The 22272-nt window shown below is 39.1% G+C and overlaps 5 protein-coding genes and 1 pseudogene across 8 annotated transcripts; 3 read left to right on the plus strand and 3 right to left on the minus strand.

The window, feature by feature from the left end:
* Nucleotides 1-4813: 4813 nt before the first annotated feature.
* Nucleotides 4814-6968, plus strand: LOC106348537 (annotated as a pseudogene).
* Nucleotides 6969-6989: 21 nt separating this feature from the next.
* Nucleotides 6990-9194, minus strand: LOC106348536 (serine/threonine protein phosphatase 2A 57 kDa regulatory subunit B' kappa isoform). Its single transcript, XM_013788296.3, has 2 exons — nucleotides 7613-9194; nucleotides 6990-7536 (listed from the first exon to the last, which is right to left on the minus strand). The coding sequence occupies exons 1-2, from the start codon at nucleotides 8738-8740 to the stop codon at nucleotides 7180-7182; spliced, it is 1485 nt and encodes a 494-aa protein (XP_013643750.2). The 5' UTR covers nucleotides 8741-9194; the 3' UTR covers nucleotides 6990-7179.
* Nucleotides 9195-9394: 200 nt separating this feature from the next.
* Nucleotides 9395-13965, plus strand: LOC106348538 (SPOC domain-containing protein 1). 2 transcript variants are annotated; one of them, XM_013788297.3, is made up of 5 exons: nucleotides 9395-9576; nucleotides 9768-11997; nucleotides 12178-12298; nucleotides 12832-12891; nucleotides 12988-13965. In XM_013788297.3, exons 2-5 carry the CDS (start codon nucleotides 9809-9811, stop codon nucleotides 13819-13821), a joined length of 3204 nt encoding a protein of 1067 aa, XP_013643751.2. In that variant the 5' UTR covers nucleotides 9395-9576; nucleotides 9768-9808; the 3' UTR covers nucleotides 13822-13965. The 2 variants fall into 2 exon arrangements, with proteins under 2 accessions (XP_013643751.2, XP_013643752.2); XM_013788298.3 differs by lacking the exons at nucleotides 12832-12891; nucleotides 12988-13965 and adding an exon at nucleotides 12449-12676.
* LOC106352111 (dnaJ homolog subfamily B member 1) lies at nucleotides 13909-15568 on the minus strand. The gene is made up of 3 exons (XM_013791789.3): nucleotides 14989-15568; nucleotides 14508-14869; nucleotides 13909-14443 (listed from the first exon to the last, which is right to left on the minus strand). The coding sequence occupies exons 1-3, from the start codon at nucleotides 15151-15153 to the stop codon at nucleotides 14005-14007; spliced, it is 966 nt and encodes a 321-aa protein (XP_013647243.2). The 5' UTR covers nucleotides 15154-15568; the 3' UTR covers nucleotides 13909-14004.
* Nucleotides 15569-15785: 217 nt separating this feature from the next.
* LOC106348539 (polyadenylate-binding protein-interacting protein 6) lies at nucleotides 15786-17263 on the minus strand. Of its 3 annotated transcripts, none has more exons than XM_013788299.3 (3): nucleotides 17108-17263; nucleotides 16293-16654; nucleotides 15786-16211 (listed from the first exon to the last, which is right to left on the minus strand). In XM_013788299.3, the coding sequence occupies exons 2-3, from the start codon at nucleotides 16638-16640 to the stop codon at nucleotides 16038-16040; spliced, it is 522 nt and encodes a 173-aa protein (XP_013643753.1). In that variant the 5' UTR covers nucleotides 16641-16654; nucleotides 17108-17263; the 3' UTR covers nucleotides 15786-16037. The 3 variants fall into 3 exon arrangements, with proteins under 3 accessions (XP_013643753.1, XP_048591092.1, XP_022543403.1); XM_048735135.1 differs by lacking the exon at nucleotides 17108-17263 and adding an exon at nucleotides 16967-16986; XM_022687682.2 differs by lacking the exon at nucleotides 17108-17263 and adding an exon at nucleotides 16765-16858.
* A 3176-nt stretch (nucleotides 17264-20439) lies between these two features.
* LOC106352112 (leucine-rich repeat extensin-like protein 7) lies at nucleotides 20440-22044 on the plus strand. The gene has a single exon (XM_013791790.3). The coding sequence runs from the start codon at nucleotides 20440-20442 to the stop codon at nucleotides 21697-21699; it is 1260 nt and encodes a 419-aa protein (XP_013647244.2). The 3' UTR covers nucleotides 21700-22044.
* Nucleotides 22045-22272: the final 228 nt, after the last annotated feature.

Genomic DNA, 22272 nt, shown 5'->3' on the forward strand with positions numbered 1-22272 from the left:
GTGGTAATAGTTCCTTGAAGGCAAACGGAAGGAGGCGCTGCATCATTACATGGCAATCATGGCTTTTCAAGCCAGTAAACTTTCCTTCCTTTCTGTCGATACAGTTACGCAAATTAGATGCGTAACCGTCTGGAAATTCCACATCGTTTGAAATCCAATCAAAGAACGCATCCTTTCCCGCTGCATCAAGTCGGTATATGGGAAAAGGAGCCCTACCACTCTCATCAACATGAAGTTCTGAACGAGCACATATATCGACTAAATCCAGTCTTGACTTCAAATTATCCTTTGTTTTACCTTGAACATTAAGGATCGTGTTCATGAGATTGTCAAAAAAGTTCTTCTCAATATGCATGACATCTAAATTATGCCTTAGTAGATGATCCTCCCAGTATGGCAGATCCCAAAAAATACTTTTTTTGTGCCAGTTATGTAGGTTTCCAACACCATCTACCGGAAAATGCTCATGTCCACCGACGTCTGGCGTCCTTTCTGCACCAAAATCTCTAAGTTGTGTCTTCAAATCTTTCCCACGAATTTCCGGAGGTGGACTGTCAAACACCCTCTTGTTCTTCGTAAACAAATTCCTACTTCTACGATATGGATGATCTGGTGGTAGAAATCTCCTGTGACAGTCAAACCAACACGTTTTCCTTCCGTGTTTTAGTTGGAAAGCATCAGTGTTATCTTGACAATATGGACATGATAGCCTTCCATGCGTTGTCCATCCAGATAACATACCATATGCTGGAAAATCACTTATTGTCCACATTAGTACTGCCCGCATTTGAAAGTTTTCTTTACACGAAACATCGTATGTTTCAGCACCTTGAGCCCATAGTTGTTGCAACTCATATATTAGTGGCTGAAGAAACACATCAAGTGATCTCTTAGGATGCTCTGGTCCGGGAACGAGAATCGAGAGAAACAAAAACTCTCGTCGCAAGCACAAGTTTGGGGGTAGGTTGTATGGTGTAAGAATGACTGGCCATAGAGAATACTGTCTTCCACTCTTGCCAAACGGGCTGAAACCATCAGTACATAATCCAAGGTAGACATTTCTTCTCTCATACGCAAAGTCGGGATACTTTGATTGGAAATGCTTCCACGCTTTTGCATCTGAAGGATGTCTGATCTCACCATCTGTTGAGTGCTCCGCATGCCATCTCATTGGTTGCGCTGTGCGTTCAGACAGATACAGCCTCTGCAACCTTTCCGTCAAAGGCAAATACCACATCCTTTTATATGGTACTGGAACTCTTCCACTCGTATCTTTATAACGAGGCTTCCCACAAAATTTGCATGAAACCCGCTGTTCATCCGCCCTCCAATAAATCATGCAGTTGTCTCTGCATACATCTATTACCTGATACGATAAACCAAGACCAGCTACGAGTTTCTGAACCTCGTAGTATGAGCCAGGAGCTACATTATCTTCGGGTAGAATACCTTTTACATAATCAGCAATCGCATCCACACAGTCTTCAGCCAAATTATAATCCGTCTTAATGCCCATCAATCTTGTAGCAGATGATAAAGCTGAATGACCATCTCTGCAACCTTCGTACAATGGTTGCTTTCCAGCATCCAACATATCATAAAATCTCCTAGCTTCGGCATTGGGTAAATCTTCCCCTCTAAAATGATCATTTACCATCTGCTCAGTACCTACACCGTAATCTACATCCGTTCTAATTGGATCTTCTAATCTAACCGCTGGCTGAGGTTCGCTAGTACTACCAAGTTCATAATCAGTTTCTCCATGATGATACCAAATTTTGTAACTTCGTGTAAACCCACTCAAATATAGATGAGTCCAAACATCCCATTCTTTAATAACTTTTTTATTTTTACAATTAGAGCAAGGACATCTTAACATACCTGTTTTTGCTTCCGGTTGTCGGTGAACTAACCCCATGAATTCGGTTATACCTTGTTGGTATTCTTCCGTAAGCAATCTCGTGTTCGGATCCAAATGAGGTCGATCGATCCAAGAACGAAAATAATTTGAAGAAGACATGTTTTTTATGAATCAAATTCGTGTGTAAAGAAAGTGAGAGGGAGGATGAAGATATGGAGTGAATGAAGAGGAAGAGGGGTGCTTGTATTTATAGTTGAAATCCTGCCGACGGTCCGAGGAAATTCCGACGGAATTCCGATGCAAACGGCTAGTTCGTCGGAATTTCCTCGGAATTTTTAAAATCCCCCAACGGCTCTCCAACGGCTCTCTAACGTCTATAATATTTCCTCGGAATTCATCGGTTTTTTCCGAGGAATACTAGTTTCCTCGGTATTCCGTCGGAATATTCCGACGAGATGAATTTTCCTCGGAATTCCGTCGGAATATTCCGACGGAATACCGAGGAAGCAAAATTTTGTGTTTCCTCGGAATTGCCTCGGAAATGCCTCGGTATATTCCGAGGAATTCATTTTCCGTCGGAACGTCCGTCAGAATACCGCTGTTTTCTTGTAGTGTAGGCCCCTACAACCCTTCGCACGGCACTGCGAGTACTACCTGATTTTCGAAATGTTTAGTGTCATGCTCCTTTCAGATATTTTTCTAGAAACAAATCGGATCGGGAATTCGGGATCAGATTTTTTGATAGAGGTTGAGTCAGATTCCTGGTTAAAAGTATTTTTAGCCCAGCCCTAACCTAATTACTAATATGCAGTGCTGTTAGTATCACTATATGAACTTATATAGGAGAAAAATTGTAGACGAGAAGAAAAAACTAATAAAGCTGTTCTGAATATCAAATACAGTATTGCATATATAACTCCTAAATAATTGATCTATGAAGTTAAACACAGTTTTCTTATACTAGCATAGTCATATGTTCATACAACTTAACTAAACACATAAGTTCACAATTACCAAAAGATCCATAAGAAATCATTAAATTAGAAATTATTGTCAACTGGAGTCACTGCTCGAGTGTTGGCGGAGAATAATAGATGGCGCATCTAATACGTGTCTCTTTTATACCTTTAGTCATAGTTCCACAATCCATGTTAACTAAAACATAATTACGGACTAAATAAATAAAATAAACTACGCAATTAGTGTTTCTTAGTGATATATGAGTGAGAGAGGCCCTCGATGACGATTCTAATAAGTAAAGTGTACATCACTTGTTAAAAAATAAAATTTCAACTGTTAAAGTCAAATTTTTGTAACAAAAAGCAATAGCAAAGCTAACTTTTTATCCATTTTAGAAAGCACCCTCACAAAACAATTTTAAACAACTTATTATTACAAAACACTAAAAACAATACTAAGTTCGTAAATTTGGGGAAAATTTCAGTAACTTTTCCAAAAGTAATAAAAAATTTCTTTAACCCACATAAAAGAAAGCAAGAATGTTCATCTTTCTAAGCTCTTATATCTTTTGCTTTTGTCACATTCTTCCTAATGATTTATATCTTTATGCAAAGTATGCATTCTCATGGCCAGGAGTATGTATTCTCGATAGTTTGGATAAAAAAACTCATTTTTTTTTCCTTTTAAAGGCCGTATATGTATAGTACAATTCTACCTAAAAATTCGAATTATCCGCAGGAGTTAAGAGGCTAATTTGTGTAACATTTTTAGATCTAAATTACTAGTCCGACTCAAGAATCTTATAATTTTTGTATAAAAGGATATAAACATGATCAAATAGTACTATACCTTCTTTTATAATATGCAAATCTATTATTTAAAATCCCTATTTAAAAACAACATACTGAAAATCCGTAGGACTGACACGAACTATATAAAAGAAGATTCGAACTTCTAATGCATATATAAACCACTATATATTAAAGGGTAAAATGCTAAAGCGAAACATAGTGATTTCGCAACAGAAACATTACATTTTATTATCATATTACGTAAGAAAGAATCATGGCTTTTTTGTGAATATGTTTAGAAATATATTTTTACCAAGGAACATGTATGTGAAACTACATTACGGGACTTCAATGGCAATAATTAAGATATAGAAAGCCAAATAAGATTTTTTGGCTTTCTTGTGATTAGAGTTTGGAGGTGTGGAGTGGAGACTGACTATCACTAGGCTTAACCCGCCGCTAAATCTCTTTGAGAACTGGTCTCAACTCCTCTCATGGATTCGACTATCATCAACCCGAGCTCCCACAACTCTAAGAAGAATAGCCACACACTCCACCCTATATCACATTTGGAGGCAGCGTAACAACCTGCTACACAATGCTGTTTCTTCGTCACCTCTTGCCCTGCATATAGGATCATCACCAAAGAAGTTAGGAACATAATCACTGCCAAGAGACATAAAAAGCAATTCCATAATTTAATGGGTCTTTGGCTACTGTAAACTGATCGTGTTTAGAGATGTCAAATGGGTTGTCCATGTTCAATGGGCATTTTCAAATGGGCAAATCAATTTATTAGACTTTATTTTTTTAGTTTAAATTGTACAAAGTCCAAATTGTCCAGATTCAAAATGGACTATTCCAAATGAGCTTTCCGCGGAGTCCAATTAAAAAATCAGTGTTAACATACAAAAATTCATATTTAATATTTCATTATGTTTTGTAGAATACAAAAGCATATATACGATTTTGGCGGGAAATCTCGATTTACGGTTTTTGCTGGAAATCTCAATTTACGGTTTTGGAGGAAAATCTCGATTTTATGGTTTTGGCGGAAAATCTTGATTTTACGGTTTTGGCGAGAAAACTAGATTTTACGGTTTTAGCGGGAAAACTCGGTTTTGACGGGAAAACTAGATTTTACGGTTTTAGCGGGAAAACTCGATTTTACGATTTTGACAGAAAACTAGATTTACGGTTTTGGCGGGAAAATCTCGATTTACGTTTTGACGAGAAAACTCGATTTACGGTTTTGGCGGAAAAACTTGAAAATTTGATTTTACGGTTTTTGCGGAAAAACTAGATTTACGGTTTTGGCGGGAAATCTCGATTTTACGGTTTTGACGAAAAACACGGTTTTAAAGGTTTAACGTGAAAATGTGATTTTGGCGAGAAAACGTGATTTGGAAAAATATAATGTTACGATTTTGGCGGAAAACATGATTTTTCCCCAAATACATTAACCCTAGATATTTTTAAAATTTGGGCCGTCTAGTGTCCATCTGGTTTTGTCCATTTGAGTATGGGTGTATTTGGGCCTCGTCCATTTAGACAAAACAAAATTACGGTTAAATATGGGCATGTCTATATTGATTTGGATATGGATTATCCATGGACAGCACGCCCATTTGACATCCCTAATCGTGTTGATCTAATATTTGCCTCATCTTGTTTTTTTATTCTTTTTGCCAAGGTGATGCAGCTTTTTTAATTTGCTTTTGTAAACCAAACAATTTCATTTAAATGATATTTACATGTTTTAGCAAAAAAAAAAAAAAAAAAGATTTTTTGTGAATATGTCGAATTGATGATTAAGGCTCTTAGGCCTTTTTAAAATTCTTATTTCTTCAGGCCCATTTATGATCCAAACATAAACAGCACTTCCATCTCTCATCTCCTCTCTCACAGCTTCACTCGTCATCAGAAGCTTAGCTTCCCTTCTCTTCTTCCAAATCGCATTTCACTTCTTTTCACGATACAGATGCACTTTCATACCAAATTTGATTTCTTTGGCAGAGAATCATACACGTAGATGAATCAAAGACCCTATGTTTCTTCGGGTCAAGAGTTGCATTCAAGCTGTTCGTTGAAATTCCCAAGAGAGAAGTCGCTTCCAAATGTTGGGTAATGTACATTACATAACAAGGCATCTAAACTCTGTATTCAGGGGTTGCTTCTCCCGTTCAGTCAATGCCCTGTTTCATTCTTCTGTTGGTTCCCAAGAAGAAGCACTTCCTTATGAATGGTACAGAAACAAACTCTCAGTTCTGACAAAACTAACACGTGCGTTAAAAGACATTGATTTAGTCGATGGGAAGCTAGAGGACATCAACGGCGTAATCGTCTATGATGACGCTATCAAACAAAAGATGTAAGCTTTCAAGTCTCTAGCTAGAATCTTCGTTGGGTCTCCTTCACTTCAGCAGAAGCACAAGCAACAAGGAAGAGGGCGGTTACTTTTTGGTACTGAAAGCGAAAGAGAGCCGTTGGTGGTGAATTCACTGACCAAAGTTTGCAACTTTCTTGACATCTCTGCGCAGCAGAGGAAGCTGGTGAGGTGCACCGTGTGTTCGCAGGTGACTCAGCATCGTATCTGGAGAGGTGCTCTTGAAGATGTACTGAATAATCTCAAGGAAGAAGTTGATTGGTTACTTGAACATAGCGAGGAGAAGAAGACACAAGGCGTGAAGTTAGGTCAGCAAGTGATTTTGTCTTGCCTCAAGTTCTTATCCGAGTCATCGGTTTCTTACAAAGCCGAGAACTCGACTTCATGGATGCGGCCTGTGCCAGCTCGTTACGCAAAGGCGAATGCTTCTGCGAAGTGGGAAGATGTTCTCGACATTGTGAATGATCTGAGAAGGTACCTCCTCGAGCATGACTTTTACCATCTGGAGAAGCTTTTGTCGATGAAAGAAGGGCTTCTACAGATCAAAGACGTGTTTCTGGACAACACTATTGGATTCAGGGAGGTTAGACATCAAGAGCACCTCGTGCATAGAAAGCTTTCGAAGATGCTGGGAAGTCCTTCGCCGTGTTTGTTCACTCTCCTCGTGTATTTCCTCTACGGCCGTGTGCGTGACATAGAAGTTGATCTCTGCGGAGGGTTCTACAAGGAGGAGAAGAGGGAGTTATTTTGCTTGAGCATGGGGAGGATCTTGACCTCAGCGGATGAGAAAATGGTTCGGAGAGGGGTTAAGCAGTTAGATAGAGCTTTAGGGATGTTTGAGTTTATGCGGGAAACAGCAGGAATGAAAGAGACTCTTGACCTGCAAAGACATTTGTGGTGCCTTGGAGCTGAAGAAAAGACCATCACATACCGTGGGAATGCGTTCTATTTGCATGACCTTAGCCTATGAAGTTTTGTGAGGTAAGAGTGCTTTGAGATGAACAATGTAAACTTAAAATTGAATACAAAGAGTTTGATATATATATGTTTCATTGCTTCCAAGCTTTTTAAAGGAAGCAATAGATTTAACATAAACCCCACACAGACACACAACTAACTATATAATATTACAAAGGACAACAACTACTTCATCATCTTCTTCTGATGTTGCTGCTGAGAATTTAGCAGGCAATGGAGGTTGCTAAAGGAGTTACTAGAACAGCCGTCTTTCCAGTTATAGGCTTCACACTTGCTGCCTTCTCTAGCCTCTCCCATGTTTCTTTCCTCTTCTCCGCTGCAGAGCTTTGCTCTGCTTCGTCCTCTCGAAAGCGTGCGTGGCAAGACATGAAGAGAGTCTCGTCCATTTCGCAGAACATTTTCCTCACATTTAGGGTCAGGTTCAGCACAGATTGGTTCCAGTGGTTCTCAGCATTCTTCTCCAAGGCAGTGAACATGATCGGTAAGATGGCTTGCCTGTTGTGCGCAATCAAATCCACAATCTGATCGTTGTTCCACAAGAACAACGCTCTTTCAGAAACCTGAATCACATGAAACGGTTCAACTTTAAAACCTTATATTGTCTTTCAAGACTTGAGAGAGATTAAGAAACCTAACCTGAAAGTGGCAGCTGTTGACACAGCAAGCAATCCGCAAGAACAACGGCACCATCACTTTTTCAAACTCCACCACGCTCATCGCCTCAACAATCTCCTCAACCTCCCCAAGAAACATCACTTCCTTCTGGCTGTTAGTGATAGGCCAGAACTTCAACAAACCTTTGATCACAACACTCCCCAGCTTTGGCTCCTTATCTATAAACTGAGTAATACAGAAAGACAGCTGCTGGAAGTAGTTCCCAAGAGACTTAGGCTTGTGGAGCGGAATCAACACTCTCCACAAGAAGATCTTGTGCTCCTCTTTCAAAGGCAACGCGAATCCACTCACTATACTCCCCAAAAACTCCAGAAGCTCGGCGATCCCGCAATGCTTCTCCGTCTCAAACACAAACCGGTGGAAGATATTGCTCATCGCCCTCCGGATAAACGGCCTGTGAACCATGAACTTCCCGTAGACACGATGCAAGATCGTCTTCAAACACTCTCGCTCTCTAGGATCCTCTGAATCAAACAAGTCAAGCAGCCTCACAACGAAGGCATTGTCAAGATACTTCTTCGCAATCTTGGCATCTAGACAAGGAGAGGTGATGAACTTGAGCAGGAGATCGTAGACGATCTGCAGATGAGGCCAGGCAGGGTCGAACACAGGCTCATCATCATCGTTTTCACCGCCATTAGACCGGTAACTCGGAGGGAAGACCCTAAAGAGATTCACAGCGCACATTCTACACATTGCGAGAATAGCCGGCTCGGTGAACCTAACTGAACCAGAAGCTACAAAGTCAAGAAGCTCCAGGAGAGTCTGTCTCTTCACAAGCTTCTCGATAGAGTTTTTGTTCGGGTCGGAGAAATCAAACGCGACGCAGCAGAGGCTGACTTTACTGACGAAGAGGTTCAGTTTCTCGGAGTTTGGTACGTCTTTGAAGGGAAGCAAAGGCTCTATTCCAGAAACAACGCTCGCTGGGAAGACGGCGGAGGACATACGCTTCCCTGAGTTGGAACGAACGGGGGGAGAGACCACACCATTGGGCCCGGGTATCTGAACCGGATCCGAGCTGGAAGGAGAGAGATCTTCTGATGAGTCGGGTTTTGAAGGCTTACTCTTCCTCAGGAATATCTTGTACATTCTTTCCTCCAAACACACACACACACACACACACAAGAAAGCAGAAGAGAGGTGAAGAAAGCTCAAATCCACATAAGAGCCCTAAAGAGAGAGAGAGATCTCCGTGGAATGTGGGTTTAGATCCGAAACGTAAGAAAGGTTGCCACTTTTTGTAATCCCCAATTTTACATGGAAACCCTAATCATTACCTGCTTTCTCATCAAATCTCAATCTCATGATTCTTGTATCCATGGACATTAAGAGAGAGATTATATAAGAGGAAGGGGAGAAATTCTGAATTTAGAGAGCAAATTGAAGAAGAAAACAGTTTGAATCGAGGAGAAAGTTATGATCTCAAACGTATGACCTTTCTCAAATTGCAGGAAAAATAATTAATTGCAAAATTTTAATTTTAGGACAGGATTTTATTCTTATCGGAAAAAAAAAAACAGCAGTTTTGTGTTTGTCCAATAACGACATGTCTCATGCAGTTAATTAAAAAAAAAAAGAAAAAGAAAAACGACATGTCTCATGCAATTATAGCGTCCGTTTGATAAGACGCTCACACGTGACTACAACCGTTGGATTTCATTAAGAAGGAATCCTAAGTAGCTAAGGCCCATATATGTTTTGGGCTTAATTTTGGGCCTCGTATGTGTATTACATCCCACATGACATGTGTCTTGTGTCTCTAGAAGACACGAACTCTTGTCTTTTTTTTTTTTCTCTCCTCCTTCGTTTTGTCACCGAAACAGCTGAAACTCTATCCAGAAGAAACCTTAGGGTTTGCTTCTCACTTTTGCGTCTATCTGCTCCGATTGATTTGCAGTGGAACTGTATATCTACCTTGTTATAAGGTATGGTCGCTATGTATGTTTAGTGTTTTCTAGATCCAGTGGTTTGATTCGGTTTAGATTTTTTCTTAGGTTGAAGTTTCTAGTTTGAGACAATTGATATATGAGTTCTTAGGATTGGATCGGATTTACTGGGAAAGTATATAACTTTAGAAATGTCTGAATCTTTATATTACTTTTGCTTGTCAAAACAGCTGTTGAAGTGAATGTTGTAGTAAGCAGCTGTGGTTTTATCATGTCTGGTGATATGGGAGCTGAGCAAGTCTCTACCAACATGGAGGAGACTCTGAAAGCGGAGGATCCAGATACTTTTAAAGATCCGAACTTGGTTGAGATAGGATCCAACGATCTTCCTGTTCAGGATATGAGAGTTTCAGACATTAAAGAAGAAGAGCCTGTCGCTTCACCGTGTGGCAACGGGGTGGACTTTCCGAAAGTGGAAACATCTGTCTCCGGTCCAGAGGACGTCTGTTTTCAACCTTCTGTTCTGGCTGATTCTCAGCCGAAAGTGGAATCATCTGTCTCTGGTCCTTTGTCATTCACATCTGAGCCAGAGGGTAGCTCTTCTCAGCCTTGTGTTCTTGCTGATTCTCAGTCGAAAGTGGAAACATCTGTCTCTGGTCCTATGTCATTTGCTTTTGAGCCAGAGGGCGTCTCATCTCAACCTTCTGTTCTGGCTGATTCTCAGTCGAAAGTGGAAACGTCTATCTCTGGCCCTATGTCATCCGCATTTGAGCCAGAGGGAATCTCTTCTCAACCTTCTAGTTTGGCTGATTCTCAGTCATTGCAGACTCGTTTGCAACCTCTCGTTCCGCGTGGATATTCTATCGATAGATCATTAGCTGCTTGTCGCAGTCCAAGGTCATTTCAACTGACAGGGAAGCGGAAGTTACCACCAGAGTCTGCATCCGAGAAACCAAACAAGCGAGTAGAATCAGTGCATCACAGACCATGGCTAGAACAATTTTATTCAGAGCCGGCTCATATGCCATCCGCTACTCTCTCTCCCAAGACTGAACATCCACAAGCGCCCGCCAAGAAAGTGAAACAAACGGAACCAGCTTCCCAGAGGAAGCAAGTGATGAACAAGAAGCAACCAGGCCCATCACAAGGGTCAACAAACGAAGGAAACGAGTCTTTGAGATCGAAAATGAAGGAGTCATTAGCAGCTGCCTTGGCTTTGGTTCATGACCATGAGGAATCTCCCAAAGGGAAAAAGACTTCAGAAACTGATGAAACAAGTGCTCCAGTACCTGAAAGTAATGAACCTTCCTCAGCTTGTGATGTCAGTGTTCCAGCAGATGATGTCAACGGAAGAATGTTGCAGCAACAGAGTTCCAACGACACAGAGATGAATTATGTTAACCAATCTGATGTGCAGAAAACTCAATATGATGATGTTTTCCCCAGTGATGATGGTCCTTTTAGCGGTAGTTATTTCTCCAGCGATGAGCTTCTACAGGGTAACGGCCTCTCATGGGTTTTAGAACCTGTTTCAGATCTTGAGGAGAGAAAGGAGAACGAGGATCCAAACGTCTTGGCGTCTAAAATAGAGTTGGAACTGTTTAAGCGCTTTGGAGGCGTTAACAAGAAGTACAAAGAGAAGGGAAGGTCTCTCTTATTCAATTTGAAAGATAAGAACAACCCTGAGCTAAGAGAAAGTGTCATGTCTGGGAAGATCTCTCCTGAGCGGTTGTGTTCCATGACGGCTGAGGAGCTTGCTTCTAAGGAGCTTTCTCAGTGGAGACAAGCGAAAGCAGAAGAGATGGCTGAGATGGTTGTCCTGAGGGATGCAGACATTGATGTGAGTCGTCTTGTGAGGAAAACGCATAAAGGCGAGTTCCAGGTGGAGGTTGATCCTGTTGAGAGTGAGATGGTGGATGTCTCTGCTGGGATCACCTCACGTAGTAGACCTCGAGCCAAAGCCAAGTCCAGTTTAAATAAAAACGACTCAGATGAGCAGAAGGCAAGTTCTGACAAGGGAGACATGACGGAGGAGGAGACTGATCCAATGCAAGGTTTGTCGATGGATGATGAGATGAAGGATGTGGGTTTCCTTGCTCCAATTGTATCGCTTGACGAGTTCATGGAGTCTCTGAACACAGAACCTCCATTTAGAAGCCCACAACATGGGAATGCTGTAAAGGAGGAAGTGGCTGCATCTGACTCAGGAGCTGTGTCAAATCTAAAGTCTCCTTCGAGATCTCCAAAGGAAGCTTGTGAGAGTGTTTCTCCTAAAACAGAACTCCAAAAGGCTATTGTAACTTCCCCAAAACCGGATCCGGGTGTCAAACTCGGTGTTGATGTCTCTAAGCCAGAGGAAGAAGCACCTTTGGTTGCTAGCACTAAAGAAGAACATATATGGGAGGGTATACTGCAGCTTAGTGCCTCTTCAGTTGTCTCAGTCACCGGAATTTTCAAGAGGCAAGTCTCTCCTAATTTACCTTAGCTTTACTTGTTAGCATTTCTGAAAATTTGCACATGATTGAATTGGGATTTGTAGTGCCAGTAATATGAATGAATCTAAGTGTAGGCTTGAATTGAGAATAGGATATTATAGGTTTTATTGAACATTATATGTCTGACTGGATTTGGTGGGTGCAGTGGTGAGAAAGCAAAGACAAGCGAGTGGCCAACGATGGTGGAGGTAAAGGGGAGAGTGAGACTGAGCGCGTTTGGGAAGTTTGTACAAGAGCTTCCATTGTCTAGAAGCCGTGTCTTAATGGTATTCAAAGTTTACTACTTGCATTATCATTGTAGCATTAGATTCAGTCTCTCTTGTTTGTTACTTCTACTACTACTACTACGAGAGGATTCATTCAAAGACCCACAAAATCTCTATCTCAATATTGCAAGTCATTATTTCTCAATGCAGACACAATAATAGGGCCTTCCAGAAAGCAAAAGCTCACGGTTGGTCTACATGTGTGAGACAAGACAACGAGCCCTTATTGACCAGAGAGAATCAACAGTGGATTGAATCTGAAAGTTTTGTATTAAACAGATTCAAGAAATTTTGGATATTAAATCACTTGTGGATGTATTGTTCGGTGGCATTAACAACTTAGGATATAGAATCGTTACCAATAATCTTTTCCAGAAAGTGACAAGACCACAAAACATGGTCCATAAAGTACATGTAGATCATGACCCAAAATAGAAACTCTTGTGAAGGAAAAAAGTGTTATTACATGCATTTTTAGCAAACAATGTATATAATTGAATCCTGAACCGGTTCTATTTGTTTGGATTTTGCAGGTAATAAACGTGGTTTGTAAGGATGGCATCTCTCAGAGCCAGCGTGACAGCCTTTTTGAGGTAATAATAATTCTTATTACTATTATTTTCTAAAATTATATATCTAATTCTGGTCAAGACATTTATTATTGTTTGGTCTTTGCTCTTTTGTGTCAGGTTGCCAAGTCATACGTTGCTGACCAGAGGGTTGGTTACGCAGAGCCTACTTCAGGCGTAGAGCTTTACCTCTGCCCTTCACGTGGAGAAACTCTGGACTTACTGAGCAAAGTCATCTCCAAGGACCACCTCGATGAGGCCAAATCTTCAGACAGCATCGGTTTGATCGGCCTTGTTGTCTGGAGGCGTGCAGTCTCGTCTCCTGCCTCACGTCATAAGCCAGGATCCAAACGTCAGCATTCTTCTTTAAAGAATCATCAGCCTCCTGTTGTTGCTGCTAGCACCAAGAGCTCTGTGTTGGCTCTAGAAAACAAAAAGTCTAGTACTAGTCTGAATGTAAAGAATCATCATCAGCCTCCTGTTGTTGCTGTTACTATGGGGAATCATGGTTGTGAAGATGGTGATGATGATGAAGACTTGCCACCTGGATTTGGCCCAGCAGCTGCCAAAGACGACGATGATGACTTACCAGAGTTTAACTTCAATCCCTCCGCTGCACCACCGGTTACTTCTTCTCCCAGGCCAGCAGCGCCTCAATCTCGGTCTTTGAATCAAGTAAGGGAGCTCATACTCAAGTACGGAAACTCAGCAGGTAAACAACCATGGAATGGTCAAGACGATGACGATGACGATATTCCTGAATGGCAACCGCAAGGCCACCAGATTCAACCTCCACCACCTCCTGCTCCTGGTCCTCCATTTCATAGCAGAGCCATGGCCAGACCACAAGGACATGGTGCAATACCATCAGATGGATGGAGGGCCAATCAAAACGCATCTAGGCAACAGCAACAACAACAACAGTACAGTGCACGTAGGAACAGAGGATTTTGATTTGTGTGAATGCGTTTGTTCCTCTTTGTAATATTAGTTTGTGTTTTTGTTTAGGTCATGTATTGACTTCACTCTCGTCTTGTAATGTAGCTTTGTAATAGAATGACAATAACGGAATCTTTTTATAATAAGCTTCTGAAACAATCAAAGATTTGTACAGATTTTCAAAACCTCGAGGCTTGTTCAACCTACTAAGACCCGCTTGAGTGCGGACTTCTGGTCAGTAGTCAATCTTGTGGGAAACTCAACATCGAACTTGATCTTTAGATCACCTTTGTTTCTTGGTTCTTTAGCTACTGGCATCCCTTCCCCTGGAACCACATGCTCATGGCCAGGACTGATGATGTCAGTGACACCAACGGGTACGTTACGTCCATCAAGCGTGTTGATACTCACGGTTGTCCCACCTATAGCTTCTGCAAGCGTCACTCGTGTACTCGTGATGAGATCATTCCCATCTCTTTTAAACAAATCGTGAGGCTTCTCGTCGATCACAAACACCAAATCAGCAGGTAACTGATTCACCGTCTCGTTTCCTTTGTCAGGAAACTTGATCTTGGTCCCTTTCTTCCATCCCGGTTTCACATCAATCGTCAGAACCTCTGTCTCTTGCCCTTGTCTCCTGTTCAAAGAAATAGCATTGATAAACTTGAAACTACGGAGAAGGGATCTTGTAAGTGTATTACCCGTTGGTGTCAATAAGGGATCTAGAGATCTTCATTTTCCTAGTTGATCCAGAGTAGAGCTCTTCAAGGGTACAAGGGAGTTTGCTCTCAACAGGTGGAGGTTTCTTAGGCACAGTGCCGTCGGTGTACGTTCTTCCTCCAAACATTCCTCCTCCGTCGGATTGAAACCTCATGGACCTTCCAGCTGATCCGAAATCAAAGGGGCTGCTTCCAAAGAACTCAGCAAATATGTCTTCTGCATTTCTCGGGTTATAACCACCGGCTCTTCCGTTGTTTCCAGTGCTCCCTGGAGGTGGCCTATCGCTTAATCCTTCTTCCCCGTATTGATCATATATAGCTCGCTTCTGGGGATCACTCAGTACCTGAAACATAAAATAAAGGATCAAAGGAATGAAAACGCAGGATGTTTTGGTTACATTTTACTTGTATCTCAAGAAACTCATTATTAGCCAAAGGATTGGATCTCATGAAACAACTTTACATCATAAGCCTCGGAGATCTGTTTGAATTTGGCTTCAGCTTCCAGTTTGGTGTTGGGGTTTTTGTCAGGATGCCATTTCATTGCCAACCTTCTGTAAGATTTCTTCAGATCATCCTCCGTTGCATTTCTGTTCACTTTCAATATGTTGTAATAATCCAAACCCATGTTTTTGTATATTCTATTTAAACTTTGTATTTGATCTTCCTATATAGAACAAACCAACCAAGAAAAAACAATCAGATCTTCAATTATCACCAATAGATGATGAACAAATGCGTATAACTAACTAGAACAAGAAGTAGAATCCTCTGTAGAAAGAGGAAAAACAAAAGATCACAGATGATCTTAATTGCTATGGATCATATTATAAGCAGGTCTAAACAGACATGCAGAGAAATTCACGGAATCTATTTTCCTCCACTTTCTCACAACTTTATTTTTTCAAGGACGGACGTGTTTAGATGATTCTGATAATAGTACCCAGAGAGAGACCATAGGACCGCAAATGTAGCTAGCTGCACGTACGTTTATTAACTATATATTACATACCCACAGGCAAATAGCTAGAATTTGTGTTTAGATTCCATCCTTTGAACTTAAACATACTATATAACATTGACAGTATCAACAAACGTTTCAGGTTTACTCAAATGATTAATGGATATAATCGTTTACATTGATAAATATTAGAATACGAAACAAAAATGAATGTAGCGAAGCCAACATACTATATCACTTCATGAGTCTGTAGTATTGAGCAGCAAAAGAGGATAGTAAAGACTCATAAATGGGCAAAAGAGTAGAAAGGCTAATTGATTCATAGCTTTTGTCCACCATAAGAACAATCCCAATTCTCAACACCCAAACTTGTAATATTCCAAAAAAAAAAATAGCTATACATTTTTGTACTCTCTCTCCCCAGGAAACAAAGCAGGGGAGGATGAGGAAAACATAGAAAGAGATCTCTCCTAAGATAACCATCAAGCTTCATATGATATCATATCCATTGCAAGAAATTTATAATACTCCACATTTAAGGACTCATCAAATCAGGAGGAAGACACAGGAGCTTTGAGGGTACCCGAGGATGTTGATGATGCGCTTGCTTCATTACTCACTTTCTTTTGTTCTGGAGCTGAGGAAGTTGAAGGCGTGATGGTTTCAGGTACATCGCCAATGTCCAGTGTGTCTGGAAGGTATTCTTGCGCTTCAGTACTGTAAATCTGGAGGAATGCAACACCAAAAGGTCTCATTATTACAAAGCTATTGCAGGGATGATGCAAGGTGAGTAGTGAATGAATTACCTCGAGCTGATTCAGCATTTCGATAGTTGCATCAAGATCACCATTGTTGGCCAAGTAGACATCACTGATAGACTCATGTGACAAATCAAAGAACGTGGCTGAAAGGTACTCAATTTCCATGTCCATCTCCAAATCCTCATCCCTCAACTGCTTATCAGAGGAGTATGTTGTCTTTGGCATGTACATTTGAGAACCTTGGTCTCCATAACCATATGCTCCGTAGGGTTGGTACTGCACGTGATGTGTGGAAGCAGCAGCAGGCTTTGCAGAAGCAGAAGCACCCTCTCTTTTGGAGAGTGGTACGTAAGCTGCTGCGTGGGGATTCAATGCTGATCCTCCTGGCTTCATCGCTACGTGTTGTACTGAAACAAAGAAGAGATCAAACTGATTAATCCAATCATATAGTAAACTAAAAAACGATCCCAATCAGAAGAACAAATCCGAATCAGAATGATTCGTTTCGTTTCCATACATTGATTGATCCACAAAGAGATAATCGTAACCGATATAAAACAAATCTCTGATAATATGATAAAGCTTCGCTTGTTCATCGCAACGTTCTAGGTCAAAATCAATCTAAAGGCATAGATACTACACATGGCTTCCTGGAAACGATTCTCGAATCAAACGCTATGTATTGCTGTTACATGAACATAGATCGCGAGACTACATACACAGATATTGAAATTTTCTTCAGAAATTATATGATCTAGAGAAACTGATTCACAAATAAAACAGAAGCGAACACGAACAGGAGCGTCATCGTTGCGATCACGTCAACGGTGAAGCAGAGACGAGAGAGAAAACGAGCTTACCAGAAGAAGAAAGCAATCGAAGGCGTTGAAGAAGATCGAGAGACGATCGAAACTCTCAATAATGGACTTTTATTGTAAAGAAGAAGCGTTTACTTGAAGGTCGCATCATGGTAGGGTCTGTTTGGTGACGTTATTAACTTTATCCCTGACCCGGTTATTTCTCCAATAGTCATTCTCGTCCTCTCTGATATTTTCTCCGGAATGGTGACGTGTCTATTAATAACTGGCTGACTCGTCGTATCTGTGTTTGAATAAAAAGAGAATACTAGATTTTGATCCGCGCTTAGCGCGGATTTTTTCGGTAAAAATAAAAGTTTAAATTGATTTTTATTTTGTGTTCATATAAATTTTTTAAGATTAGAGTCATCATGATTTATATTGATGTGATCAAGCATCTGCGTTTTTGAAATTTGGTTGAAATGTTTTTAAAAATGATGTTTGTTTGTTTAATAGTGTAGGAATTATGAAGTGTAAATATATATGTTGGTATTGGAAAGATTATTTCACACAACTATATATATATATATATATATATATATATATATATATATATATATATATATATTAACTATCAAAATATAAAAATATAAAAGCAAATATATAAAAGGGATTTAATCTATAGTTATTATAAAGCTATATTATTGCTTATATAAGATATACGATGGTGTTTTTCGGTAAGATAATAGTCTCATTTAGTTAAATATAAAGATTTGTCCAGGACCATACGATGGCATATTCTAAAAATATTCTTTATAGGTCCGATAAATAAACTCACATGCTGTTATAATAAACGCTGATGTCCTCTAAGTTGATAAGGTTTGTTATAATAAATAGGATTAGGCCAAAACATAATAAAAGGAAATGGTCCAAACAACCTTTATAAGTAGATTTACTAGATTTTGATCCGCGCTTAAGAAGCGCGGATTTGAAGTTTTTAATCTTTAATAAATTTTAAATCTAGTATAATATTTTTTGTTTCACATTATAACTATTGACTTTTAATGTTTTTATTATTCATTATTTTTTATAATGTGAGATTTGTTTGAAATAGATTTAGAGATGATATGTATGTTTTTAGTAGTAAAGATATTCATTATTAAAAATATATTTTAATTATTGAACTGTATTAACCAATGTTTTGAAAATCTGATCGGACTGTACGATCGAACCAGTTGGATCCTGACTCGCTCTTCTAACTGGTTCTGAGTTGTGCTAAAAACCGAATTTGAGTTAAATCGGACCTAGTTCAATATTAAATCCAGTTTTCGCAAATTCAAGTTAAAAAATAAAAAAATTGCAAATTTTAATAAGATTTCATCAAAATTTAATATTGTTTTCTGCTACATATATAAATAAATTAGTTTTAATATTTAAATTTTTAATTTTATTTTTTATATCAGTTTTAAAATATAACATTGATATAATTTTATATCTAAATTAATTTATAGTTATACTTACATATATATAGTGACTTAATTTAAAATTAATTAAAATTAAGCGGTTAAACGGATTAAACCGGTCTGACCATTGACCCAGGTGCAATGTTTGAATCAGTGTCCTATTCGGTTTTCAAAACATTGTCATTAACACACAAGCTATCAATTTTAAATTAAAAATAAATTTTCCTCGCATATATTTATATCATAGTTACAATTATCAATTTACATTATTATAAAACCAATTATTTTTAGTATTGATATAGTTTTCAATTTCAGATATTAAATTTGTGATAACATTTCATAAAAAGAGTCAAGAAATACATGAATAACATATCACTTAAAAAGTGCAATGAACATTGTTAAGTTTGTAATACAAAGGTATGCATCATATGTTCGATAATCTATATGTTGGGTCCAAAAATATGTACATTAATATTAATCCGTTTGTTATGACTATTTCCTTAAGTTATTTTTTGTATTGAAAAAATAATAATAAAATCTTTAGGTAAAATATCATTATTAGTTACAATATTTCTTTTTGTGCATTAAGTAAATTATGAGTTGATGTATGGAATATTACTTTGGCTTAAAAATAGGCTGAATTATATGGTGTTAGTCTAACTAATAGGTCTAAACAACTTTGAATAAGTAAATTTTTTTAAGAATGCTTTCCTTTTAATAGTATAGATTAAAACTGTTTCCTTTTTAATAGAATAGATGGAAAACCGTTAATATATACACTCTCTCGACGGTTCACTTTAAACCAGTCTCTAATATACCAAGACATCGACGGAGTTAAACCATTTATCCAAATTAAGAAACTAAATTAATAATTAATTAAATGATATTTTATCAGATCATGCTATGATTATCTGTAGTTCTGTACCAATTTACATTACGACATCACTCGAAATTTAAGCACTAGAGTCAAATCAAATGAATTCATATTTTCTTCCTTGTTTACGAGTTTGCTGTTTTGGTATTTTCTTGAACACTTTCCAAAGCACTTGCTCTTCGTTTTTTCAATTTCATTGACATGTAGGAGTATTACGTATCAATGTCATAGATAAGATAACCATGTCAATTCTGATTAACTAATAATTATAACCTAAATTTACGTTAAGTCACAGACACACAACTATGTTAAGCTCAATCATCACATATAAATATTACAATTTTCTTATTAAAATTAATCAAGTACCCTAGAGTCCTATATAAGTTCGAGTCAGCAAAAAGTAATATCAAGGTTAACTAGACATTTTTTTAGCAAAAGAAAAAAAAAAGGTTAACTAGACATTTCCACGGATTTTTATATCAAGGATGACAGTAAAAAAAAAAAAAGTAAGCGGTAGCCAGTACCTTAACGATAAACAAACCCCTGAGTTTAATCCCTAAAAACTAGCATCATCACATACTATATGTGTATTTTTAACTCGGCTTTCGTTAAACTTGGGTTACTTGGACGCTAAACTAGTGGTATGATTTTCATTTCACATTTGCCAAGTCAATTCCAAATAATAGGATTAATTTAAAAATCTTTTTATTTAGTTATTGATCATTACACTAACAGAATAATAATGAAAGACAATATACCGTTTTTTATGTTCTCATTAAAAAAACAATACAGCCTTCGGACATCTGGGTCAACGCCAACGATGTAATAGGAAAAAGATTTGACAATCTACTAATGACTAATCAAACATCTAAAAATAGCGATGCATATAATGTTTTACTCCACTCTCACATCTAATAATAAGAACCTGTAGCATTCACTGCTAATCTTTCTCTTTCACAGACTTAAATCAACAACTAAAACAAAACAGAAAAATAACGAAAGAAGAGGAAGCAGAAGAAGAAGAGTGAATTAACAAAACTAAACACCATTACACTGTGATGAGGATCTTTCAACCGACCCTATTATCGTTCGCCGCGACCATCATCTTATTTTACATATCGCCCGTCGCAACCGCTTCTTATAGTGGGTCCCGGCAACTTCTTTACGTCCGAGACGACCCAATAACGATACCTCCATACTTCGTCTTCGAAAACGTACGGCTCGAGAGAGCTTACGTGGCGTTACAAGCGTGGAAGCGGACCATGATCTCTGACCCGTGGAATCTAACGTTAAACTGGTTCGGACCCCGTGTGTGCGACTACAACGGAGTGGTATGCTCTGAATCCCTCGACGACCCTTCCATCAACAAAACTGTCTCCGGCGTCGATCTGAACCATGGAGATATCGCCGGTCATCTTCCGGAAGAGCTTGGTCTCCTCACAGACATTGCTCTGTTTCACGTCAACTCGAACCGGTTCTGTGGGACCCTCCCACTCGGGTTTTCGCAGCTGAGTCTCCTTTTCGAGCTTGATCTCAGCAATAACCGGTTCGCTGGTAAATTCCCGGAATTGGTTATCGGTTTACCGAAACTAAAGTACCTTGATCTCCGGTACAACGAATTTGAAGGGGGATTACCAGAATCTCTATTCGAAAAAGACCTTGACGCTTTGTTTCTGAATAGTAACCGGTTCACTAGTAAAATCCCGGTTAACATGGGGAGTTCCCCGGTATCGGTTCTAGTTTTGGCGTCAAACCGGTTTGACGGATGTATACCGACGAGTTTCAGCAAGATGGGTAAGACTCTGAACGAGATCATCCTGATGGATAACGGTTTACAGTCATGTCTACCCAATGACATGGGGCTGCTTCAAAACGTCACCGTATTGGATATTAGTTACAACTCTCTTGTCGGAGAGTTGCCGGAGTCAATGGGTCAGATGGAGAGTCTAGAGGTGTTAAACGTAGAGCGTAACATGTTCTCCGGTGTAATACCGGAGGAGATCTGTTTGCTTAAGAATCTTAGAGAATTCATATACGGGTCTAACTACTTCACTGGAGAACCACCAACGTGTCGTTATCTAGAGACTTATAATAGCACGATGAACTGTCTCAAGGATGTGAAAGTGCAGAGGTCGACGACCGAGTGTAAGGTGTTTTTGTCGAAGCCTGTGGATTGTGACTCCTACAAGTGTAGTCCTGTCACTTCTTCGTGTGTTTGTCCAGGCCATCTTTCTCCTCCTCCACCTCAGATATCACCGTTTTCTCCGCCATCGGCGCCGTCTCTTCCACCAGCGCCGCAGCCGTCTCCGAGTGCTTAACAGGCCGGCTCTTCCTCGCAGCCACCGGTGTGAACTGATCGATCTATTGTAGAGACTAGAAAAGGGCATGTGTTGAAACGAGATTGTTTAGAGCCAGAGGGAATTTGTTTGAGACAGCAAGCTGCAAATCTATAGGACGAAGTGTAGGACTTGTCTCCTTTAATAGATTTTGCATGTGTGTGTTTATTTTTAACTTTACATAATTTTTTTTATTATATGATTCTTGTTTGTTAAGCCTTTTTCAGGTTCATTAATAAGAACGAACGGTGGCAACCATTTGACCGCACATATCACATGATCACCTCTTGTCCCCACCAAACTACTAACCTCATCATTAAATTACAAAATATAAAAAAATCCATCTAAAACCACCCAAACTATATAATTCTACTTAATTATACCATTAAATTTCAACTCGTTTAATTTCTAAAAGTTTTATAATGTTTACGTGATTTGTATGCTTAATGACACAAAATATTCAGAAAAAGTTGATACGTGTGACGTGTCTAGATCATAGAGATAAGCTTCATGTTTTGGACCCTTTGTTTTTTGTGTGTAAATACGCAAACTAAT

This window comes from Brassica napus, chromosome A6 (genome assembly GCF_020379485.1).
Source record: "Brassica napus cultivar Da-Ae chromosome A6, Da-Ae, whole genome shotgun sequence".
NCBI lineage: Eukaryota > Viridiplantae > Streptophyta > Magnoliopsida > Brassicales > Brassicaceae > Brassica > Brassica napus.